This window comes from Anopheles cruzii, chromosome 3 (assembly GCF_943734635.1).
Source record: "Anopheles cruzii chromosome 3, idAnoCruzAS_RS32_06, whole genome shotgun sequence".
Classification (NCBI taxonomy): domain Eukaryota; kingdom Metazoa; phylum Arthropoda; class Insecta; order Diptera; family Culicidae; genus Anopheles; species Anopheles cruzii.
The window spans coordinates 68556208-68582341 of record NC_069145.1 but is presented as its reverse complement, the minus strand read 5'-3'; the positions used below and the strand labels follow the sequence as shown (position 1 = coordinate 68582341).

At 48.6% G+C, this 26134-nt stretch overlaps 2 protein-coding genes across 4 annotated transcripts; both read right to left on the bottom strand.

Moving 5' to 3' along the window:
• Positions 1-310: 310 nt before the first annotated feature.
• On the bottom strand, positions 311-15109 carry LOC128274744 (sodium- and chloride-dependent GABA transporter ine). 3 transcript variants are annotated; one of them, XM_053013043.1, is made up of 11 exons: positions 14961-15109; positions 9459-10147; positions 9149-9377; positions 4613-4803; positions 4391-4525; positions 2414-2636; positions 2075-2342; positions 1664-2005; positions 1253-1594; positions 1005-1181; positions 311-926 (listed from the first exon to the last, which is right to left on the bottom strand). In XM_053013043.1, exons 2-11 carry the CDS (start codon positions 9913-9915, stop codon positions 648-650), a joined length of 2643 nt encoding a protein of 880 aa, XP_052869003.1. In that variant the 5' UTR covers positions 9916-10147; positions 14961-15109; the 3' UTR covers positions 311-647. The 3 variants fall into 3 exon arrangements, with proteins under 3 accessions (XP_052869003.1, XP_052869005.1, XP_052869004.1); XM_053013045.1 differs by having other exon boundaries at positions 9459-10077; XM_053013044.1 differs by lacking the exon at positions 14961-15109 and adding an exon at positions 10231-10302.
• A 1680-nt stretch (positions 15110-16789) lies between these two features.
• Positions 16790-21133, bottom strand: LOC128272454 (DNA excision repair protein ERCC-5). Its single transcript, XM_053010268.1, has 3 exons — positions 21046-21133; positions 20800-20975; positions 16790-20730 (listed from the first exon to the last, which is right to left on the bottom strand). Exons 1-3 carry the CDS (start codon positions 21131-21133, stop codon positions 16840-16842), a joined length of 4155 nt encoding a protein of 1384 aa, XP_052866228.1. The 3' UTR covers positions 16790-16839.
• Positions 21134-26134: the final 5001 nt, after the last annotated feature.

Below are 26134 nucleotides of genomic sequence, written 5' to 3'. Positions count from 1 at the left end.
TTTCGGTAGCCTCCGCCAGGGTGCTCTTATGCCAGCAGAAAGAAAAGGCAGATTTGAAAACAATTAATTGAAAAAATAACGGGCATTTTTATCAAGCTACTGGAAGGAAATGAATTCGAAACCAATCGCCATCAGTTATGAATAGTTTATTGTTATGGAAACGAATCGAGAATGGATTTACAAATATCGTACATCTTCGGAATCGGATTGAATTCATCTAATTTTTCAATCGAACGCACGTGAAATCTATACACAATCGACGGTTTGCTTTTTTCGACACTGGAAGTCGTGAAAACCATACTCTTTAACGTCTAAGCAAACATGGTCCGATAAAATTTATTGCTCTTGGACGATCGCTGCCAAGAAATTGAACACAAATCCGCCCGTGCTCTCCGTAACGGTCTAACGTTCAACGCGGCGAACCGAGCGACGCCACCTTCGCTCCGTTCCGCCTATCACGTTCGAATGGTAACTAAAAGGTGTGAGTCTTTGTTTAAAATTATTGAGTTGTCTTTTACGCTGTTCACTTGTAGGGTTCGTTGCAAAAGTATTGCTCGTAATGCCCGCTATCGCCAGCTCGCTTGCTTGAATTATTATTGCACCACCTCGGCCACACGTAACATATGTTTAAACGATGTTTGCGTAATTCACCGGGCTTCTCCATTGTTTCCGGAGTTTTGTGCAGTTGAACTATTCGCCGGACCACTATTTGCTGCATCGCGCGCTGTCGCCTCTTCCTGCGTTTGTACCGGGAGGTGGTGCATGTGACCGATGGGAGGTTGTTGCAGGATCAGCGGGACACCCGATGTTGACTCGATGATGGCCATCTCTGGTCCCATCTCGTCCTCGGGGAAGTCATGATCGCAATGATGCTCGCCACATATTTTGCACTCGTATATGTTGGGCTTTAACGTGTTCAGAAGTTTCTGTAAACGGTGTTAGGGATTACTATAGAGAATCGACAGATTTTCCTTCAATTATCTCGCAAAACAGTGTCCACCTACCTCGCCGAATGTATTTCCTTCTGCCCGAACGATCTGATATACGCCGTACGATGGAATGCAGACCAGGGAAGCTGACGTAATAGCCCATCCGAGACCGTGGGCCCAGCCGGGATAGCTGTATTTACCATTATGATACGTTGGAGCTTCGTAATTGATCAAACTGAATATCCACAATGACTGCAGGCCGAAAAAAAATAAATTACGGGTATGTAATAAGTTGTACCTTTGCTTCAAATTCAACAACTTACGATCAACAATAACGGTACGGCCACCAGCAAGCAGAACCGTAAATAGAGCGATGGGTACCGTCCCGTCATTTGCTTCACATTCTTCGATAACCGATTGATGCCGTAAAACCAGGCGATTGCGATCGTCTCGAAGAACGCCAGAAACATGATCGAAACAGATGCCGCATAATGATCGATCAGCTGAAAGAAGTAGATCCCTCCCTGGATCAGATTGGGCAAGCCGGCGAAGAACGACACGACGCAAACGATCAACACCAACAACTCGTGGTAGACTAACTTCCGTTTGATCCAACGGGGGAACCCATCTTGGATAGAAGTAACGACCACCTCAACGATCGCGAACTAAAAGGAGAGCATTATGGGGCTGGTGAGCTGTGTAAAGAATGATCGCTATCGTCGTCGGTATTGTACCTGACTGTTCAGACCCAAGCAGAGTAGCATGAAGAAAAACAGTACGGCCCAAAGCTGAGCGGCAGGCATTTTTGCCAGTGCCTGAGGGTACACCACGAATATTAAGCCCGGTCCACCGCTGAGCACATCCTCGACCGTCGTGCTCTGCTCGAGCGCTATGTTACCGATGGTGGCGAACGCAAAGATGCCGACCAGCAGGCTAGTGATTGCATTGACGAACGACACTGCCAGCGTGTCGTGAAGGATGTTATTGTTGTACTTATTGTAGCTAGCGAACGAAATCATCGACCCGAACGCGATACCGATCGAGTTGAAATTCTGGGCTGCGGCATTGATCCACACCTGGAAATGGAAACATAGCATTGTCACAAACTGTTGCTGCGCCCTGTGCATAAATTATCTCCAACCTACATTCGCTCTACCCAACTCTTGCCAGTTGGGCCGGAAGAAGTAGTGCAGGCCCTTGTCGGCTCCCTCCAGCGTCAGCGACCGACCCAGAAATACTACGATCAGTACGAACGGGAGCGTAGCGGTCAGGTAGCGTACTTTGGCGGACGATTTGATCGACTTCCAGATGGCAAAGTACACCAGAATCCAGGCGCACACTAGACACGCAACCAACTCCCAGCGCATTGCCCCCGGATACTCGATACCGTGACTTATCTGCAATACCTTGTTTCTTGAGGATGATCAGGAGAGTACGTTTATGGGGATTAATCGAATCAGCACGGCTGGCGGTCGGTAACATACTCAAAGAATTCCTCTGTCGGAGTGCGGGACATTTCTGGTCGCGTCAAGTTGTGCTTCATACCCTCCGGCACCCAGCAGTCCGGGGTGTTCCAACGGTGCGAACAGTCCGTCCACGGTAGGTCCGGCCGAAAGGAGGTGAAGAAGTAGTAGATTGCATACGCAATGATAACAGAATAGTAAGTTGACATCAGGAATGAAACGACCACACTCGCCAAACCGGTACCTGCGGCAAAAAACCGTTTTAGAAGGTGAATAGTAATCCGATTAGTTAAGTTCCCAAAATGTATTAATTAAAATAAACTCTTGTTCAGATCATTGTATAAACAGCATTGAGCAGTCGTTCGTAAGCTTTTTTGCACTGAAAACAATATTTTACAGTAAAATTGAAATGAAGATGGAGGGTTCCTTAAGGATTGTAATTACTTGTTGCCTTATTGTTAAAAGTTTCTTGTTTCTTTGTCTTGTTTATTTTTTTGTTAGAAAACAGCAAAAATGCCACACACCAAATGCGGCATTTTATTCGAACCTACGGCTCATATTGGGCTGCACATTCCGTGAAAAAGTTAGTCTCTGTTGCTTATCTTCGAAGCCAAGTATCGTGCCTCCACCGAACGCCGGGCACGTGTCGCGACTGTTATGACCTTAGTGATATTTAAATTTTCATGATTTATAGTGACAGTTTTCCCCGTTAAGTCGTACCCTGTGCGAAACAATGCAAATATGCATTCAGCCCACACAATGAATGGAGTCCAGAACGCGTACTGCGCGCCGTTCCTTTACCGTTTTATGTTATGCATTATTTATCAAAACCGCGGCACACGATCGGTTAGGTATTGTCGCCTGGTATTATTTATTCATCAGCCGTTGATCGCCATTTTGCAAGGCAAGCATTTAGGAAAAAAAGGAAACAGAAAAATAGGGCGGTCCAAGTCGTGTGCTCCTGTGTGTCAGGAGAAATAGAATGCAGGATTTGACGACCGGTTCCTTAGAGTAAGCAGTACCGGTGTGCCCGGGGTGCCACGTTGTCTACTCTGACTACCCACCGATTAAGACCCCTCCTTAATGGTCGGGTTGATTAAGCGACAATTATGTTAAAATGCCTCAGCGAACCACACAGCCTGTGCCATGAATGGGACGATGATTGATGATTGACACTTCATTAGTTGCGAAAAACGAGGAGCGGTAGCCGGAGCGGAGTGCTTGCTGTTTGCGCACCCATCAACACGCCGGTTCCTCATTAGCATACGCAAACGCGATCGGCTGAGGGCTAGCTACTGGTGCTTTTAAGGGAATGCAACTGCAAGCTTTAAGAACACAGTTGATGTTATCGACGTTAATTTGTTGAGCTCCATTAGCGAATCGTCAATCAATATGGCATGTGTTGACAATGTTTGCTCAGTAGCCAGACTCAGACTTGTCAAAAACCATTGAAGAATTAAATGGAGTAATAGCAGTACATAGTGAAACAACATTCCGACGTGTGATTCTCATCTCACTGATATCTAATTATAATCCATTAACATGTCTGCCAACGCTGACTCCACGAAGCGGGAAGCTGCGAACTATCTTGCATACCACGTATGGCACGTTCGCATTAGCCCACCGTCAGCGAATCGAAATACAGAGAGCAGAGGCAGAGATTTATGGCCCTTCTGACCTCGGTCGTTCTGTTAGTGGCTTGCACCGTCGAAATCCCGAGCGCCCGAGTGTCCAAGTGCTCCATTCATGATCAGATCTCGACACGATCACTCTTGCCATGAGCGAGCTTCATTCATGCCAGATTTGTCTGATTTTTTGTCCCGCCGAAGCGGACGGGCAAACCTTTCGTCTCTCTAATTGGAAGGCCCAATTAGAAGGCGCATGAATACATTTTCGGGGAAATTTCATTCGCTCCCGCCCAACGAACGATTTGGTGTGAACCGTAAGCGACGAACTGCTCTCTTTGGCGGCGACAGATTGCGTTTCAAGTTCACGTACCTTTAAACAATGGACACAGCTGCCCAAGGGCACCGATCGGACCCCGGCCCGTGTACTGACCGACGGCCAGTTCCATGAACAGCATTGGAATTCCACAGATCAGCAGAATGATGAAGTAAGGCACCAAAAACACTCCTGTGGATGATGGTTAGAAAACGGGAGAAATCGGATTTAGTACACTTTTTCCAAGGCGCCCTCTGGTGTGTAAGTCGGCAAGGTTACCTCCACCACTTTTGTAACACAGATACGGAAATCGCCACACGTTGCCGAGCCCCACCGAGTAGCCGATGCAAGCGAGCACGAACTGCATCTTGTTGGCCCAGTGTTGCTTGCGCGGTTTGAGATTATCGAGATCGGAGTCATCCGACAGGCCCCCGTAACTCTCATTGTCGTACGTCTCTTCTGCCGGTGGTCTGCAAAGGAAGGATGGGGCGTTAATTGAGACTCAATCACTTCTTTTCCGCACTGTTTAGTTACTAAATGGTCAGAGCTAGCGAGGTTAATCTAAAGTCTGGCTGAGATGAGCCGCTACTTCAAAGTCGCCGTGATGGTGGCAAAAGTCAGTGGATTGTGAGTTTGGACACTAGCAACAGATATTCACAATGTGCCAATTGGGCGGCAAAGTGCTTTATTTCGGCAGAGGTTCCATTTCCTTGCATCTTTCCAAAATGGGTCCACCCTGACTGGGAGTTAGCGAAGCAGTCCTAAATATTCTTCTTTCACTTCATATCGCTGCATTTGAGCGATTTTCTAAACCGTTCTCTAGCGCTACATAAGATACCACACAAACATATAAAAAGCTGATAAAATCATACCAAATTAAGTTTGTCTCACGAAGTAGACGTTTTGATTCCTTTACGGTATCACATGCTAAATGTTAATCAAACAAATATTCAGAGTTTCAGTCCACTCAAGCCAGGAATCTGTGGTACACTACTGTTAGCAACATAATTATCACCATTCTTCAGTCCTAATCGAGCTTTTTTATTATTTTGGCCTTACAACTGCGCCATTCGGTGATAAACAAATAAACCCACCAGGTAGTGATAATAGTTCAATTTGTAGCACGTTCAAGTCATGTTTGCTGAAGTACTTTTATGCCCTTTTCAGCAAAGCATAGTCCCTTTAGACTCGAGGGATATTTTTTGTGTTGTTTATTTAGTTCTCGAGCCTAGTGAAGTTGTTGAAAGATCATTCTCCATTAGCACTTCCGTCCAAGGCTTTCTCGGTCGGTTTCGGGTTCGAATCACCGGAAGTAATGTTGCCGACTGTGGATCGTGGATCGCTTCGAACCCCAGATTTCACGACAGCATGCAAACTATTATGAGCACGTGACGAATGTCCGCGCTACGCCATTGGATCGGATGAGAGCGAGAATAGTAATCATTCCACCTTCTCGTATATCATGATATTTTTTTAAGTATATAAAATCTCTAATATGATTTAATAAGCAGCAGATACTCTAAAGAAGATCTAGTTAAATTGCGCAGATATGTTGGATCTTTCTTTTCATTTTCCAACAGATACGCGTCCAATCTTTTGTTTACACTTATGCGGAATGATAGCACTGTTCACTTAGTAATCTACCGTCACGACTTAGGACCACAACCACTGCTACCAGTGGTGCCCTACATCATTAGTAACGTATCAAACTAATTACGCCATGGCGTGACTAGATTCAGCTTGCACTCGGCCTGAACATTACATCACACAACGTAGAATCAGTCTGCCAATGATATTGTAGCACTTCGCTACGCTATAAAGTTGTAATCCAATGTTCCGTCCAATCACGACCGCACTGTGGCCACGTGAGAGGGCTCGTTATGCAACTCAAAATTCGCCAAAACACTTACTCTCCTCCGAAACGTCTCATCAGAACCGGGCTGTTCGGGTAGCTCGGCATCGTCGTCATGAGTGGAGTCCGGTCCGTGGAAGCCGGCAACGTGCCGTTCGCTTGCAAGCGTTTCGGCCGATGATCCGCAGGGTCATCACCGGTGGGAACAGGTTCGTGCTTCTGGTTCGTTACACTCATGGCTTTGGTGTCACTTTGAACACAAAACACTTCCAGACGGCTCCTTACTGGTCCGGGAGCATATCCACTATGACACCGAACTGACTGGTCAACGGTCAATTTAAACTCGAAACTGTCGTTCAGTGGCGGAGTGTGAGCCTTTGACTGGCGCGAACAGGTACGAGGAATTCAACTGATATCGTTGATCTTAAAGTGGATCAACCACAGCGAAGGTTTGTTCCGTTTCACGTTCCCGATCGTACTAAAGTTTGCTCTGATAGCCCGTGGCAACATCCGCCCACGCAGGCTCTTCTCAACGCTGCAGTAACCTGTCCGTCAACTCTACGTCACATCCTCGGAGGTGATAATGGTCTGAGGCAACATTTCGTGCTCCGGAGGCCAAGGCCCGCCGGGAAGGAAGTCCCGCCTGGAAAAGAGGGTCCATATGGGTTTGAGTTTTGATATTTTTCAAAACTTTTACACTCAAGAAAGAGCAGCCAAATCTACGTAAAGTTGTCAGATTATATTTATTTTGTTAACAATACGATCACACATTTATTTCTCTCCATTCTAATAAGCAGACAGTCCGGTAAAACCCCGCATCTCCTAACCGAGCTCTTGTCGCCTCGCAGTGGCTCACTACCGCATCTTCGTATCCGATATTTATCATCGCATCCAGACACTTTAATCGTAAGCGACGTAACGGCCGCTTTTAACACCGGCGCCGAGAGGCCACCGGCCACCGGAGGAGCATTGTACGGCTACCCTCCTCAAGATACGCGCTAAACAGCACGGTGAGTTTATGGCCATCTAGTAAATATTTGACCAACCAATTCACGACCTAGTCCCAGGGAGACCGTACCAGTTGAATGCTGTTCTTATTTCTGACAATTTATAGAACATTAAACACCGGTTGGCCATCAGAATTCCACCGGCCTCGCCGCTCGACGTCAATGGATGTCGTGATAGGGAGTTTAGTGTTTTATGCACCGAATGGAGGCCCAATTTCGCTTTATAGACCCTTTCGTAATTAGTGTGGGGCGAACTGGGCTTCAATATACTTTTTATAATACAAATTTACATTTTATAACGGCAATAAAAGTCGCATTATCGGGAAGCGCATGTTTCGTTTATTGCAGGCTAATGGCCGTGATTTGTTGACCGAGAACTCGCCAAATAACCGAGCGAAGAAATGAAAATTGGCTGGGATGGATTAAACTTCACAAACTCCCAGTAACAGTAATCTGACTATGTTAAATTGATTTATACCGTCTGTCCGAATGGAACGAATTCGCATTCTTTCCGGCCATAAAGATAAGATATAATCCATTGCCGAAACTGAAAGTGCGAAACATTACACAACGAAATCTTTGTTTACTAGCACTGAAGATCAGCTCAAGATACGAAATGGTACCGGTTCGTATCGCCCTAATGAGGAATGCGATTTTGGGTCGGGTATTCGTCAATTAAATTATGCACTTTTCAACTCATGTAATTTGAGGTTATGCAAAGCGCAACCGAAAGGACAGCACTACTATCCGCGGAAGCTAATCGAACGTAATTCTATGTCTGCTCCTACAGCTGACGTCCACATTGATAACAACTTCCTCAATTGAGAATTATCGTTACCGAGCGGTCTGGAACGACAGGGGACAACAAAGGCTCATCAAGTGAATGGAACATCATGTTCAGTGGGGTCACGTCCGCCCGCTGTCGAAACGTTCCCTGGCGTGTAGCGCTATTAGAATGTAGAAATAGCTAAATCTGTACATCCGAAGAGCGCCGATTGGCGGACCGCACTTTTGTGCCAATTTAATTCCCGTACAGCTGACCTCAATCCGCACTGGTCAGTGACTTCGGCGGTCAGCTCCGCTCAAATGTGGGCTGACGTGAATTTAAGCATTCAAAGCAGAGACTCCAGAGACAGTGGTTCGTGACGCTGTCAAGCAGATCATGTTGTACCCTCGGAATCAGGTCGAACGGCCACACGGCCCAGTGCGTGGAAGGGGTTCCCAACTGCACTATCGATTACGGACGCACGGAAGGTGCATCTGTCGGCAGATTGGACACTTCATCAACGTTTACGTAAATGGACTTGCGGTGAACCACCAACGGCGGTATCGTGGCCGATAATTGCAGTGCAGCCGGCATTGCCGGCATGCACACGGCGCATAATGGCGGTGAAAACCGCAACCAACCGTTGATCGCGTTGGAGGCTTCACGGCCCGAAAACGGAGTTATTGTAGCGATCGTTCGCAGTAAATGTAATCCGAGAACAGAGCTCATGTCGGATGTGACGCGAACATGCCCAGTTCTGAGTCTCACATTACTCTCGCCATGTGATTATAACTCCGCTCAAAGTTGAGTCGAAGAGGATGCTGTCGTTACCATTATGTGGTCTGATCAGCTCAATTAGTTCTCTTTATCGGAAACGCTTGCATAAGCTAATTACACAGTAAATGTGGCTGGCCTTCTAGGCCAAATGGTATCCAGTTTATTTCCTATTATGACACACGTCATACTCTGAATCGGATCAATGTATACATTATGGCTGTACATGTAGCCACGCGATCGCGTGTCCGGCCTTTAATCGGTGCCATTTGAATCTTTTCGACCTCAAAGACCTAGCAGCCGTGGACATTACCCGAAATTCACGAGACGATTTCAATTGAATAATATACGCCATGTGCGATAAGATCTATGCTGCAAAGGGAATGATTTTACGTCGTAGCATGGAGCCAACTTACGTCGGAGGGTTGATCATGGTCAGCAGCTCGTTCGGGGAGTTCGGTACCCGCCGGATGACCATCCTTCGACCGTCGGTCGAACCCATACCGATGGATGCCAGCGACCGAATGGAGGTGGCATCGGAGAACAGCCGAGGTGATCCACCAACGTCACTGAAGATGTACGAACCGCTTCGAGCGATCGTCGCCTGGTGCTGCTGTGCGATCGTCAACGCGTGCGGATCATTTGCTGAAGAACGTGGAAAGAAGGAACCAAACTTAAACCAGCAATACTAGCGCCTTCTATTGACGCTTTCGGACCTGAACTAACCTGATCGTACCGATCGCAGACTGTTGAAATATTTCGGCTTAATGTAAGATCCCACTGGTGCCGTTGGTACCGTAATGGGACTTGGGACCCCGCTAGATGTGGAACCTTCACCTGGTTCTACCTTTCCAGCGGAGGTTCCACTCGTACCAGGATTTGCTCCAATTGCCGCAACACCACCATTTCCAGACGGTGTTCCACCGGTATCACCGATCGCTACGTTGGTCTGACAAGGTATGATCACAAATTTACGGCCACTCGGTCCCGTCATAGGCAGAAGTGCTCTCGTTTCCTCGCCTCCGGAAGCGGACGATGTGCTGGCATTGCTGTTGCCGCTCAGTTTGTTCTGCTGCCGGTAGTTGGTGTTGATCGCGGTGAAGTGAAGATCGTTTATCGGACGCCTGTTCGGGATCGGGTTTACCGATTGGATTTCCAGCTGATTTTGCTCCTGTACATCCATGACATTGCCTTCGGCTCGGGAATCGATTTCCCAAGCGTTGCTTCTGTAAACCGGACACGGAACCACGGTTCCGGCACCAACGCACCGCTCACTGGTACCCACCAAAGCTCACTTACACAATTCAAGTACTTTCTTCACACCACGCACGGATGTCTTTATTTCCTGTTTTCGACCGATCCGAATCGTTTGAACGAAGTTATTCATTATGTTTTATGCGTCTAGAACTTGTAATCTGTAAACAAGACATTCTTAACAATGGTGACTTTTTGCAACAATGAATGAGAGCCACCTTAATAAAGTATAACCGCAACTCACAGGGACGAATTTGGGAAGATGGTAGCGCAAATATTTTTAACTTGCGTTCGAAGCAATAAGTTCTCGGAAATTTTATTGTCACGGTACGCGTCAGTGTTAAAAATAACACAACATAAATCGTCATGGTACCCTTTTTCTGTACTTTAAAACCGAAAAGAAAAGAAGGAGCCGTCTGCATATGCTACACACCATACGTCGCCGGGTGGGTGTGTTCATCCCGTTGGCGCTAACGCACTTTTTCTAGTACATAAAATTCCGACCGCTGTGGTGATCGTAAATCAGCGTGCAAATCCCCTGTATCAACCGATAAAGATCGCGTCGAAACGCCGGTGTCGGTGGCCAGGTTGATCACGAAAACGCTGTGATGCTATACCGACTATGTTACTATAAGCCGAAGATCCACCGTTAATGACACCCATTTCCCAACAATTAGCGTTGGAGTAACAAGTTAAGGGATCGTACGATGATCACGTGTTCATCGCTTCTCGTATTTAACGCATTTCTCGCGCCGCAAACCATTGATCTGGGTGATCTTTCTAACAGCTCGGTCTAACCCATGGCCTACAGAAACTCTCTCCAGAGCTCACCACATCATGTTTTGTCATCGTCCTCTTCTACAAATTCTTGGTCACCAGGGGTGCCACATGTAAACAGATTGTCACGCGATCCGTCGGTGCGTAGGAGGTGACACAGGACTATAAAATGTCATCGTTTTTACGATCGCAGACGTGCGATCGTCGAGTTCGCACTTCGCTCGTTCCACAGTCGAAGATCGCACCACTACGTTGTGTTTTGCAACGATATACGTATGCCTTTGTCCCTACCGCCTCTCTCTCTCTCTCTCTTAGATCGGTTTTGTAGTAGACACATTTTTGCTCAACACATTGACCAATATATTTCAGATGTCCACGAACACAGTGTCTGTCCACCTAACCAAATGGGCCGAGGTACAATATGGTCGGAAAATAAAGGAAATTCGGAGTAACTCTAACGATCATTGAGCACCATCTGGCGCGTTAAACTGGTCGCTCCTTGATCACGCACTTGGTGGAAGTGGACGTTGGATGTTGCCTGTTGAACAAACGCCAAACATGATGGCTCAACGACGGCGAAGTGTTTGTGAAAACAAATCAAGAACCAACAAACCAAACAAATCGCGCCCGTCCGGGAACTCCGCTCGGAAGTGACATCTCGTGTCGCGTGTTTCGCAGTTCAATATTTACATACGCCCAACACACTACGTCCCCAGCCACCACGGAATGGGTTGTTTTACAGCATCGGACCTGATTCTTTGCCCTTATCACACTGCTTTTGTTTTTTGATCATCAGCAAGGTTTTCGCACCCAAGCTGATCGATTCCTGCCGCTGTCGTAGAAGCGCTGATAAGACAGGCCAATACTCTGCACGTGAATGCGGGGCGGCCCTATCATACATTCCAGCGTAATGGTTTAGCGAGCGGTGTCAAGTCGTTTGATGGACAGCTGTAACTTTAACGAGCGTACTTAATAGTTCCAAGACGGTTGGCCCACTTTTCGACTTTTCCAAGACGGTTGGCCCACTACTACGAACCGGGCATGGTCAGCGGGAAGGCTCTAGTGTAGGCCGCTTATCACCCTTGGCGGCTTGTGATCATTTGTTTAGGTTATGCACTATCTCTACTAAGCCTGTCCGTTATTCACACTTGCTAAGGTGCAACTGGTCATAAAACAGTACTGTTTATTACACTCCCCTGTCAACCGGGGTTCCATTAAACAATTAAGACTACGGTCATCTAAAGAGAGAAGAATCAAGCGCTGAGACAATGCATTCCTTGCATTGATACTTAGCTAAATTACGTCATCCTATGATGATTCAAATCAAGCGTCATGTGCCTCCCGCCAAAGCACAAAAAGCCAGATTCAAAGTTCGACTGAAAAACCTGCTGATAAGTCTTATCTTTGTCACGAGTTAAAACAAAATGATTCATAGAATTTGCGAATTCGCTACGGGGAATATTGTAGTGGCGTAAAATTGTGATCGGGACAGAACGTCTGCCGATCGTAGTTATCACACGTGTGATGTTAAGTCGTAACTGATAAGAGTTTCCAAAACTGTTCACTTCCGTGCCAAACCAAAGAAAACGTAACCCTTCCGGAAAGGGAAGGTGCGACCCTGGCCAAGCTCACTCGGTTCTAGAACCGTTCGCCAGTCAGATCCATCAGGGATCGGTGTCAAGTCCGATACGCCGAACAGCAAACGCACCACTGGGCAGCCGAAGATTGGGTCTAAATTTAGAATGTCTTGAGCAAAACAAAAAACCCCGAAACGGCGCGTATCCCCAACTTGAAACAAAAACCCGAGTGAAATACAAGACCCTCACGGTCAACCGAGTAAGAATACTACGCCACCGTACCAGACTAAACAATTCATCCTGTCAATCCTAGGACGCAGCGACGGTCTCTGTTTTTCGCTTCCCGAACGGGTTCGGGGCGGGGTTTCACACTTTACGCGACTTGCCCGTGATATTGACCCACCCTGCGAGGTTTGCCGCAAGTCACAGCGCAGCTCTCGTGCTGGGTGTGTTTGAGCCTTCTTGCTAGCCGATAAGCGGAGCGTATCTGCCACCTTGGACTAAAGGGGAACTTAAGTCAGCTGGCCGGTTGGTATCCATAACTGGTTCAAGGCTTATGCCTGCTCCGGGTGGTGTCTCCAACCTCCTGTTATTAATCCGGCCGTTATCGATGGCAATCGGATGAACAAATCATTCGAATATTGTGAAGGATGTGTCAGAGATTCCAGACTGCAGACTTGAAGGCCATAAATCATCCTAATCGAAAACGCGTGTAAGGGTGACCTCTCTATCAATCACAGATCCGATGAGTATGCCCGAATCTCACTTTTAACTAGTCACGCACGTCACACACCAAAACGAAGCTTGGATCGGTATCTTCTGATCATTTCATAGGCGGAAACTTGTCGGACATTGGCCAATAATCGCACTCTTGCACACAGGTACGAACAAGCGCACACGACGACATGATACAAGACGAATCTCTCCATTGAAGATAGTTAATTAGAGCTTCGACAGCAACGACATGACAATGCTGTTTACCTACACTGTAACTGTCACACTACTAGTAGGCCACGCCGCATCGTACACTAGCATATCGGCGCTTCCGATGACTTGCTGCGGGGATGGACGGGGAATCTTGTCCAATGAGACATCTCCATCGCGCAACGGTGAAGTCCAACATTAATTCGCGCACGATCGATTAACAAGGTTCAGCGTGGCGTAGGGCGTGCGGCTTGCTAACCGCGGTTTTGCAGCACTACCGACGACGCACTGTTTGCCGGTCATTCTAATGCCGTAATTGGCATTAATTTACAGATCGCAACACGGTTCACAGCCTGCGGTGGTTTAACCCGGACCTCGCACACAGTAGCCTCACACTCTGTTTTCGAATTTCAACTTCAAACGGTGCGGTTTGGAGCAGCACATTTTAAACAGCGAATCTTTTCGATTCCGATTTGTAGATTTAGTATCACTCTTGGCGAGTATTGTCGCCAACATAATTCTCACCCCTTGGTCTGCGATCTGCTTTTTCATCAACACTTTCGGTTTACTATTTTTACGCGACATTTTCACTCTCTTTGGGTGGTATTTAAATTCCCACTCATTTTCACGAAACGATTCGACAAAATAAAAATCGTCTCGACCCGCTGAGCTCGTCTGCCGGGCCCGGATATCGTCAGGTCGTCGGGGGTCACTCTAGATCTCACTCACGAGCCGGTTGCCCGGATGACACCACTGTTATGATCGCATCACGACCCGCTGTCCATTACGACAGTCTACTGACCGACTGTGATGGGTGTGAGCAGCCACTCACGCCACACAGCCACGGGGGCAGACACCGTCAACCGGTCAGCCGTAAAACTCGTTGTGTCTTCACCTACAATTACTGTGGTCTCGTCCAACGCATTCACAAAAACAGACAAACCCTCCGGCGTGGCCCAAACGTGACACTATCGCACGCAACGCACGCCACACAATGAAAGTTGAGTTGATGTTATTTGACGGATTTAAAAAAAAACCCACGGGACCACGCCGGGGTTGCTGATCCTCGGGCTACCTGTTGCTGTACGATCATACTCACACGCTGGTGATCCTGTGCGTGCATGATCGACTATTCACACTCCCCACGGAAACGGCGTGGCGCACTGGTGAAATCAATAACCGGGATTTCGTTGTCCTCCAACAAGACTGCGACTGAACCCGGCGAACTACGCGAAACGGAAGACTCCAAAGCGACTGCAAAACACGCCTATCTAATCGTACACCGTCTTAGTCGGTCACATATTCCTTATCGCACAGTCGCGTCACACACACACTTCTCCGTGCTGGGCTACCCAAGGATGGTGGTAATCAACCTCGAACCAATACCGCAAGTCGAAGATGGCCTCCAGCCTTAGCCATGGTCACCTATACCCAGGTGTGTACCTCAGACGCAACCGCACGTCCGTCAAACGACCGTATCTGTTTTGACTGGAGATTCTCTTATCAGTACTAGCGAAGACTCAAGACTGAAAGCGTAGCGCTTCCGTGAGCATTGGCGGACCGAAACGAACCGATAGCCGCACGAAATGTGCGAACAAAACAGATACTGCCTAAAATTCACCGAAGCTCTAGGTTTCCCCGCATCTAGTGAGAAAGAAATCCAGTTTCTTGGTAAACTGGATTAAGCGTAAGTTACCGGAACGATCAGCATTCTGCGCACACGGACGCGATTTCACATATTACACGAAACGATCACGAGAGAGAACGGAAGAGAATGGGAAAATGTAAAGGGAGATGGAGAGTCGCTAAGCCAGCGCGATCCGCTGGCTGATTCGTGCTATCGCTACTAGCAGCTACTAGCGACTAACCGCCACTAGCGCATCGCTAACCATGCGCAGGTTCGCGGACCAGGAGATCACACTCTCACCAGATCTCGCACTTCTCTCTCTCTCTCTCTCTCTCTCTCTCTCTCTCTTATTCTGATGTTTTCATTGTTTCTGAGTTCTTTCTCGGACCGGAGTTGTTGGAACTGCTGAACATCAAATTTCACACTCCGGACGATGGCAAAACAGAAATCCGTTTTTTACCAAAGCACGACGCACTTACTGAAATTAATATAATTTACACATATGCATTCCAGCACTGATAGATTAACCATAGCTTTATTGTAATGTGATCAGTATAGGAAGTAAGTATAAATCAATTTATAATTTCCATGAACACAATATAAATTTTGTACATTATCCCCTTATCTGACCTACACGCACACTCTGACCCAGGGGTTATCATAGCACATTTCTTCGGACAACGTTTCTATTGATTTAAAAAGTGACCAGTAATTAGAACCTCACTATCACCTTCATGGCGATATTAGTAATTAATGACTCATATAATCACGTTTTCGATTCATGTTTGATGTTTTCGTTGCGTTCCGTGCCCTTAAAGAACAAATTATCTTCAATTGAATCTGCTGCCTTGTGTTAAAGACTAGATACAATCATCGTTCGAAGCATGTTCCTAAACCGCTCCGAAGGTGAACGAAATGGCACTGAGAGCAATGTTTCCAAAGCGCTACATAACAGAAAAGCATTAATCTCCATTATCCACCGGATGACTAATAAACAAGTCAGAGGAAATGAATCTCTCTCGCTGGCCCACCTGTCCGACAGGCAGTGCCCTAATCACCGGAGCAGCATACTCCAGGCCGACAGCGTTTAAAACATGGAAGACACCAGCAGTTTTCTGCCGACTCTAAATGACTTAATTGCCATTTTCCTCCCGGACGCCGCAGAGTACAACGAACGATTAGCATACGTCCGCTCTGGAGGCGGACTTACGGCTTTCGACACATCGTTCATCGCTCACCGCCGGTCATGAAATAGTCCCACGAAATAAAGTCATCATCGCGCCATCGTTGTGCTCGATCGGACCTCGGGATGTTGCTCATTTTCTGCAATCTACAATTCAAATCGTCGCTCGGTCGATGAAGCGGCGATCCGTGGGGACCATAATGTCACCGTGATGTGAAGGGTTGCGCGGCCACTTAAAGTCATACCAATTTGCACGGTGGGAACAGTGGAGGCTCCTTTTCTTGTCCGTTTAAGACAAATTGATCCCTTCCTTTCCCCTACTTTCGCACATGGAGACGCTTGGTGCTCGATAAAGGAACAGCATGGTCCGGGACCGCAGTGCACACCTTTGTTTGTGGTTGATCTTGCATTGTAACAATAAATTCAACAAGAGACTTTTCTTTCCCATTCTTAAGTTTCCATCGTTTCATATGACAAAAACATATTAAAAGGCATTTTGGATATAACCAGAAGGGAGCCTTTATTGAATTTGTGATGTTGTACCATTGTACCCTGGTTCGGATGTTTTAGAAATACATTTAACGTACCACTGAAAACTAATAGAACAATACATTTAAAAAAAATAATACAAAATTATAATGAAGTACAATTTCAATTGCATTCTGTTATTAGGGCGTATTAAAATCCAACTTTCAAAACACGATTATATCGAGATTTTCAATTTAAATTCAGATTTGACAAAACGGCGTTTTTCTTTACTCTTATTCATTGGTCTCTTGCTTTCTTACTCTTTATCGTTCCCTCCGCTCGAAGCTTCTTGAACAGTTCCGCTGCCTTCTGCTTCCGGTTGGCCATCTCCTCCTGATCTTTCACACGCTGCGGAATGACTGGATTGAAGTCGGGGATTTTATTGGCCGCTCGTTTCTTCCGTCCAACGGCACTCTCCTTGTCCGTCGCCAAACTTCCTGCCGACTGTTGATTGATATTTGCAATGATCCCCCCTATGTTCGCTAACGAGTGACCCGATTGAGCTGGGTTGGCGGGCGAAGATTGCGTGGCCTGATTCGTATCGCCTTCAGGTGCATCTACCGTTGTGGCCTTCTTGCGCCCACGTTTCGGTTTATCCGAAGCTCCCAATGCACCACTGTTAGCAACTTTTTTGCGTGCAGCCGATCTTTTGGTAGTTTTTTCAGCAGAATCATGTCCACCATCAATGGGGGGCGCGTTGGGTGCTTCCTTTCCAATATTCCCATCATTCGACTCCAAATCGACCCTTGTAATCGATTCTACCGCCTCTCCAGCCGCAGGCTTTTTTTTACGACCTCCTTTCTTCCCAGGGCTTTTCTTTTTAGCCGACCCGGCTTCGTCGGCTTTGGTTTCAATCTTACCTGCCATCGTATCAACCGCATGCTGCACGCGTTTACTAACCTTTAACCGGTTTTGAGCTACAGCGCTTTGGACCTTGAAGTAGTTCTTAATGGATGTTTGCGATTTTCGCTCATCGAGTCGCTTCAACACCGGTATCAATATGTCGTCCGTCTTCGAACGCGTCCAGCCAAACTTTTGTCGGGCGTAATCCCGTAATCGGTCCGCATCCGGATAGCCCCAGGTAAACTCTTCATCACTACAATCCACCGTTGGCTGCAGGTACGCTTCGACAACACCCGAACTGGGGAAACTCTCTCCGATGTCGATGTTCTTAAGCTTCGATTTTAGTGCAATGCGCGTCCCACTTGTGGCGGTTCCGGCACGACTGTGTTGCCACCAGTCCCGGAACTTTCGCAATCCCGACAGCAGCGACATCATTTCCGATGTTTCCCCCGCCTGTTCCGGAGTCGCTGGGAACGAAGCCAGTATCTCGAGCGCAGTTACGGCCCCGATACCGTGTATACCTGTCGTGTAGTCGCTTCCCACTAGCAACGCTAGCTGAATTAGCTTCTTACGGTCCATCTGGAACGTTTGCTCGATACCGTCGATGGTAAACTCAAGCACCAGCTTTTGCTGGTTGAAAAAGTTCTTATACACCCGCTGACCACCAAACAGCCAGATGTCGCTATCGTCCGTGATTGTGCCGTCGGTCTGTTCGATCTGGTTCAGAAATGCACACTGTGCCTCGGCTTCCATCGGTGCCACGATGTACGGTACACCGAAGAGTTGCAATAGCTCCATGCAATCGTTGCGCATTTGATCGGTAATTGAAACTCCAAGCCGATTCTGTTTGTTCTTTTCCCGTTCGAGCTCACGCTCGTTCTGGGCCAAATCGAGCGCCATCTGCTTGAGTTCGCCTGGAGTTCTGGTATCTTTAAGGGTGGTAGCCATCTCAGAAATTAGCGTATCGGCACTAACCGGTGGTTGTGCGGGTGCTGACTGCTTGCTAGTCGATGGCTGTGGCTCCGGTTCCACAATCTTCGGAAACAGTTGCTTCACAACACTGGGTGAAGCATGCTTGGGCGCGTTCCCGCTCTTCGATGGCGATGGCGAAGCCGAGGGAGGTGTTTTGTTGACAAAGAAAGGTTTCGGTACGTACGGTAACCGTTCTTCTGGTTGGTCTTGCTTTTTGGAGTCTTTTCCCGGTGTGCGGGCAACGACCAGGTGTTCCAGTGTACCCTTCCTCGAGGGGCTACCGAGAATTTCGATCACTGGCGCCGTCTGCTCAACGATGCCAACATCATTCTGCGACTCGTTCGCGATGTCCGGCTGCTTTACTATCGACTCAGAAATGCTTAGCTTCAAGGGAGATATCAACGAAGTGCACAAGGATTCAGCATCGTTGATGATTGTGGCATCACTATCAACCTCCTCTTCAGCTGCGGCCTTTTCTTGCTCCACATCATTCGCACTTATGTCATTCAAATCTAATGCGATGGAACTCGTCTTCAAGTCCTCCAGTTGTTTTTTGAGTGTGTCATTTATGCTCTTCAAGTCCTCCACGGGCTTCACTATCTTTCCCAATGGCAAAATACCTTCCAAAGCAGGTTGCCCGAGAGCGCCGATGCCATCGAGCTCCATGTTCGGGAGGCCTTTTCGGAGCTGCTCAAGTTGCTCTTTCAGCTGTGCATTGATATCATCAACCTTTTTAATCTTTAAACCTACAACCGGTTGCAGTACAGCAGCCTCAGCGGACGGTGCATTTTCTTTGGAGGTTCCGCGCTCGCCTATGCTGTTTTTCATTGCTTCCACCGGTATACTGCACATCGCAAGTGGTGTCTCTGCTTTACTCTGTTCATCGTCGATGTTGCCCTTCTTGAAAACATCCGCAAAAATGTCATCCTGATCGCAAACTCCCATCTCCTCCTGTTTGATGAAAATTTCTACGCCTTTCTTCAGATTCTTGTTTTGCTTTCCACCGAGTTGCTTAAGATCGTCGATCGTAAAGTCCACAATCGGATTGTAGTGCGGCTTGAGATGGTTGCTTTGGTTGAGGGGCAGCGACACGCCGGACCCGGACACTGAATCACTCAAGTTGTCCGTCGGAACATCGATGAAATCAGAATCGGATTCAGTTTCCGACTCGCTACTATTTTTCACCTCGATTGGGCTTTCTTCTTCAGGCTCTGGTACCTTTGGATGCTCATTGACCCGGTCGTTTGTTGGCTCCAAGATCGAGGCACCATTAAGGATGAACATTTGTGCCATCGAATCGTTTACGTCTCCACAATCGACATCCTGCGTTTGGTGCAACAACTCATTAAACTCCTCATTCGTAAGCCCTCCGTACTCCAGCATAAAGCCACGGGCTAAGGTTCGAGCAGCAGTTCCCAATACTTGCTTCTGCTGCCGCGACATCCGGACATCGTCTTCATCCAGTTCGATCACCGCGTTCGGGGTTTCGCCTTCCATGAGAGACATTTTTATCGCCATCTGTAGCTCTTCATCCATTTCTTTGTCATCGTCCATCGAACCGCTTGTCTGGCGCACCAGTTTCGGAAGTTTGGGTACCTTTGGCGCTAGCTTTTCTTCTTCCTCGCGTGCCTTCGCTTTCTCGATCGCTTTCTGTACGTCACGGACGAGCAGAAATCGTGTGTTTTCATCCGATGCAATCTGTTGGGCGGCTCGACTGGACGATGTTTCGACACCTTCCTCGTTGAGTAGCGATTCCAGCTCGGCCAGCGACAGACACTTTCCACCCATTTCCTTTTCGGCCTCTTCCAGCTCTACCTGCACCTGGCGGCGCTTGAGAAGCCGCTTCATCTGAAACGATGAAAAGGAATCGCTCTGGACGGGCAGTTCGTGCAGACGGCCCCAGGACGACTGTTTGCGCGTTTCCTTAATATCGTTCAGAATTTCGTGCCTCACGTCGGCCGGAAGATTCTTAAAGTACACACTCGTCACGTCGATAGCGTTCAGATTCAGGTGGTAATAGTTGCGTGACGATTTTTCGTCCATCGAACTGTCGCTTTTGTTCAGATCGATTGGCTCTTCGGGTGCCTTCATGGGGGGCAGTTTAAACATTTCATCCCGCTCCTCGATTGGCTGTTGTTTACTGGCGCTACCACCACTTGCTGGTACGGATTTTTTGCCCGGTGTGATAAGGATGTTCGTGGCCGATCCGAGCGCCTGCTGAACAACCTTCTCTTTGGCGAGCGTTTCCAGCAGCAACTGCTGTATACGATCCGCTTCATTCTGGTAGTTATTTCGGCTCTGATTACGCTTTGCCTGCAGGAGGAAATATGGAACAACATGTCAGCAAAGGTGGGACCTTATAATCGCTCGTTTGACACCTACAATCGTTTGTTTCTTCAACACCGGAACGCCACCGTCGAACACGAATATCGGCCTAATGCGATAGTACATCAGTTTGCACAACCGATGGAATAAGCCCAAAACGTGCGCATTCGGCAAAGCGCTGCCCTTCGAGTCCTGGAATCCTTTTATCACCTGATGCAACCATATCGACACATCTGGAGACGAAAACCAAAGACCAGAGTCGAGTGAACGAATGAAGCGGAACTGGCACGCTGTCTTACTTACCCACGGCCAGCACTTTGTTCTCGAGCGTTTCCAATGGAACCGGTTTACCGGATTGCTCAATCAGCTTCCACAATCCTAAAACTCCCATCGCAAAACCGTTTTTAAGATCTCCCGGAGGAGCATTCGCGCGCTTCACCGAATTTGCAACACAGAAAACACGAAAATTCCTGTTTGACAGCTGGCGTGCCGGTCTCGAACGAAAACAAACCGATGAGACCGCGGGCGTTTATAGTGCACGGTTCAAGCGTCTGTGAGATGAGATCGGTGAGCAGCGAGAAGGCAAGTGAGATCACTGTTTCAAAAAAGGGGATTTTAAACTGTTTTCCGTATTGCAAATGTGGTAACTGTGAGAAAAGTATTTACCGTAGTCTCTACAACACATATAAATAATGATTGGGACCTTCTCAGTGGCGGTTGGATGAGATAAATCTCTTTTGATTCGCTTCTTTCCACTATATAATATGAGATAAAAATCTCACGTAGGAACTAACGCACCAGAATACTTACGTTAAGAAATTGTATTTTAAGAAACTGCCAGTGTAATTTTGCGTTATTTTGCTTATAACGTATAGTATATCGGTCATAGTGAGATCAGGCGTCTCACGGTTGAGATCTGCGGTTGAAAGAATGAAAAATGTGGTGCTTTTTTTGTTTGGGTTTCTCTCGATTCGCTCATTTCCACGGTGGAGCCCACTCTCTCGCAGCATCCTTTCTAGCATTAGCGGGTTAGCAGCCCCACCGTCCGTGGAAAGACCAGCGCCAGAATTCAACGAGCTATCGGCAACGGCGGACGGTGCTGTCGCCGGCGACAATATCATCATTATCGGATCGGTCCCGTCGTCGTCGGATCCGTCGATCCTCGTCGTGGTCGTTTCGCGCTGTGTGCAAGGTGAACCTTAGTGACCGAATGTTAATTCCGGTTTCGGCGTGGATTGTGCCCTTCTAACCACATGGTTGGTTGGTAACGGTGGAGCAGGTGTTCGGGCGATGACAAAGCTAGCCCGTTTCGGGTAATGTTGGATCTTAGTGTTGTTGGTGGGGGAATCGTTTGTGGGGAGAGCTCAAACGGAGGAAGTGAAAATCGGACCCTTTTTCCTGTCCCGCACACGCACACGGCACTAGTAACTGGCGCGGACGAACGACCGAAAAAGGGTTCCCTCTATCTCACAGTCACGGTGCGGCTGATGAATGTGTGTCAAAATCGCTTTCGTGCGTGCAAACGTATCCCCATTTCTGTGCGTTCTTTTTTCTAAACCCCTTGTAAGCGAGCCGTGCACGAGCGAGAACGAAGCTCGGAGAGGCGCGCGTGATGAGATTAATGAGAGTGTGAAAATGAGTGTCACTCTGAACCGTTCGTTCATAGTTGGGTTGCTTTTTTTGGTTCGCTGGTGGCCGTTTCGGGGCCGACGACGTCCCAAACATTCCCGACACCTCATCGTCACTGCGAATGCCATCATTATTTCCTTCGGCCATTCTCTCGAACTGTGGCCCTACAGAAGGTTTGGGACGAATGAAAAATTATGATATACGTCCCGTCGAGATTCCCGACGGCGAGGAATACAAATCGGACATTACCGAGCAGCGGCGAGAGCAGCCACCCCGAGCACCATCGCACCGTCGCCGTGATTGTGCGTCCGGGAAAGCGACGGAGTGAAAATTCCTTGGCCCAATCAAGCGCAAGTGAAGAGGGGAATTCGGATGCTGCCCGCTGCTCACAGCGTGAGAAAAGGCGATGAAGCAAGCGAGAGTGAGACGAGCGCGCGCGAGTGCGAGTGACCGGTGCGGAGAAAATGGGGTATTCGGCACGATTCGCGTCGGACGTGCGGTTTGTTGTTGATGATGACCAGGACCAGGGAACGCATACTCCACGGTGGAGCCCGAAAGCAAAACACATCGACCGTTTATTCAAATCAAACCCCCCGCCGCGGGTGAACGGCCCAACGGTGGACTGCACTGGAACGGGAGCGCGCACGGTGGCCGTGGAAATGAATGGCTAAAGGAAAAACAAAACAGAAAAACATGCCAAAAGCCAACGACTTTTCGCACCACATAACGGGCGACCGGTACAGCGAATGAATGGCCCAGGCGGCAGCCAGTTCCTAGGTTGGTCCGATCGGGGTCCACCCGCCCCAACAAGAGAGCCCGGCTTTAATCCTAATGATAATGGTGATTTTCCGCCACCTCCACCGACTCGGGGGTGTTCTGACTTTTCTTTCCATTTCTCTCCCCGCTTTGACTGGGCCCTTTTTTTATCGCACCACATCTCGGCGGCTGTCGATCTGTTTTCGCCCGGAAAAGAATGTTTTTGAAAACACAAACACAGTGAGACCGGAAAAATTCAGCACGACCAGGAACAGACCCTTTTTTTGGGGTGTGGGCTCGTGGTGCGATGCGGTGCGGTGGGGCCAACATAATCGGATATTCTGTTCGTTAATTTTCGAGCATAGAGTGCGGATGAATGACTCTATGTAGCGGCCTGGTTTTCGCCAGCACCACTGTCGATGCTGCTCCGTTTTCAGCTCGATGGTTCATCTGTTTTTTTCGTTTGTTTTTGTTCTTAATTCCACTTCCAAATATTCCACCAACAAAGCGCACCGACCGAGGGGGGGGTTCCCCGTTTTGTTGTTGCGTTCGGTCTCGGTGCGGACGCGCTGGGCGCCGGGAAACCCTCACGGGGGCTACAGTTTCGGGGAATTGCATCGGCACAACGGCTGCGGTATCGCGGCTTTCGCCCCTCGCCGGGACAGAGCGGGAGCCTCGGCACGCGGAAAAGATAAAATACTACGTTCCATGTCGAAACCGCGGCCACCCTTCCGGTGGTGTTCGGGGCGGAAGAACTTTGCACAGCGCGGCAAGATTAAAAGTTGGCAAGCATAACCCCAGAAAGCACACGAAATAACTTGCCCGGCTTCTCCCGGTTCCCTGGGTTCCCTGGCGCACCCGGACTTCATACTTCATTTTCACTTTTTACAGCGGGATTTTTTTTTCCCCGGGACCGCGGTGCCGGCTGGCAAACAATCGCCTTAAGTGATAGTTTTCACTTCTTCTCTTTGCCCGTTTTGGCTTTGTGTGCTTCCACGGCCTTCTGGCTCCAAGAAGTGACCGTTTCTCATTATTTCGCCCGCAGCCTTTTGGGGTTTCGCGCTTCACTTCTTGGAACTTGGCCTTCTGCTGCCTGGCCGTCCGCATCTTAAACCCTTCCATCGACCCTTCGCTTTCCAACCCGAGCCTCGGTGGTCCGACGTGATGAACTTGTCATGATTTAAAGTAAACGGAACGCGTCAGATGGCACCTCTCCGCTTTGGTGGGTCGCCCTTGAAGGCGTTTGCCGGAGTGTGTACCGAAGGTGACAAGCGGAAGTTTACCCGTTCCGAGTGAGTGGACCCGGATGAAACAATCCCGCACACGACCGGGCCGAGCGAGGTCAGGGCAACGCTGCGAGACAGCTGAAGTCGAGGCCGCTGACAGGCGGCAGCCGGCCCTTGTGCTTTTTGCTTTCTCTCTTTGCCGATCGTCTCAGGTTCGATGGAACGTTGCCGATGATGGCGAAGGTGACCGTTATTAGTAACCCCTCGCCGGACAGGCGGTCAATATACTTTTCCTACTGCCCAACGAAATGAAGAAACACAAACACAGTGGCCCAACGGAACATGGGCCTTATTGCTCGTAGATGACTGATGTTGGGGTAGAAACGTCTAAAATCAAAGCAAATGGCGACCACTTCCACAGAAAGTTCATTTTTCATGCTCGACAAAAACATGGCTGTGTTGGTCACCGGAGCGGAAGGTACGGCGCGGAGCGGACGGTTCCCGCTATGCTCGAGAGGGGTAACAAAAATAAAACGATGGACGACGGACGGGTAACTAGCTAACTAACTAACTAAGCTCCCCCGGTCTCGCGAGGACCACGGCCGCGATGCAGGCGGCCGCTAGAGGCAATTTAGAAAATAAAACAAACATCGACATCGACGTCGGCGCGGTCTCGCCGGATCGGAATCTGTTTTGGAGACCACCGGCCGCCGCCGCCGACGACGGAAGATAGTCGCGCGGCGTGGCGCGACGCGGCGCAGGGCAGGTAACAACAGTTGACAAATGATCTCGTCCTCGAGCGCGCCAAACGCTGGCGTCGGCCGCCATCGGCTCGACGTGCGGCGGCGTGCGATTTCTAAAATAGTTTCGACTCACCACCACAACGTGCCAGAACATGCGAGTGCGAGAGGTCCCTGAAATGTTTGGATTATTATTATGTAACTAATGTACGTATCCGTCATCGTCCGACCATCATCGTCCACAGACTCCGCGTTGGCCGACTCGGCCCGGGGGCCCTTTAGCTCGCAACGCGTCGCGACGGTGCGATTGGGCCGCCAACACAATTTCGTTCCACAGTTAACAACGGAATGAAATTTGTGAAAAAATCTAATTTATAATTTCAGTGACGTGGCAAGTGCGCGCGTGTGTGTGCGTGTGACGTTCGCTCGGGAAGAAAACCCACCAAGTTGCCGTGAAGTTCTGGGTCGTCCCAACGCGCCCACGGCGACAATCACGGTCTGAGAAAGTGTGCGTACACATTTTACAACACACTCCATTCGGGGCCAGCCCATTAGGGGGCCCCCCACCCGGCGTCGTCGATGGAAAGTCGTTAACAACGTTCGTTACCCCTTCGAAAGTGGAAATTCAATCAAGTTCACATGAAATAGAATAATAATTACGATTTTCGCCCCCTGTGTGCGTGTGTGTGTGTGTGGGCACGTTCTGCCTGTTTTGCGGAAAATGTAATTGCGAAGCAGTCCTCGAGTTGTATAGTCGGCTTCCAGTTTCCGGTGAAAAGTCACGACAGTCGCTCTCCGCGACGGTCACATTAGAGTGTGTGTGTGTGTTTGTGCGTGTAAATGGTGCAATAAAGTGGTCCCAGGAAGCGTGGTCGCCGCCGCAGCAGTAGCAGCAATAACTGGAAAATCGGTTCCAAGAACAAAGTCGGTGTCGGGGCACAAGTGACGCTGCTGACATCAGCCGCTTGACTTCAATTCATCAACGCTTCTAATTGCGGGGGCGCCGTTCAGCCGTCACCGCTGCGCCGTAAGTAGTGTCCC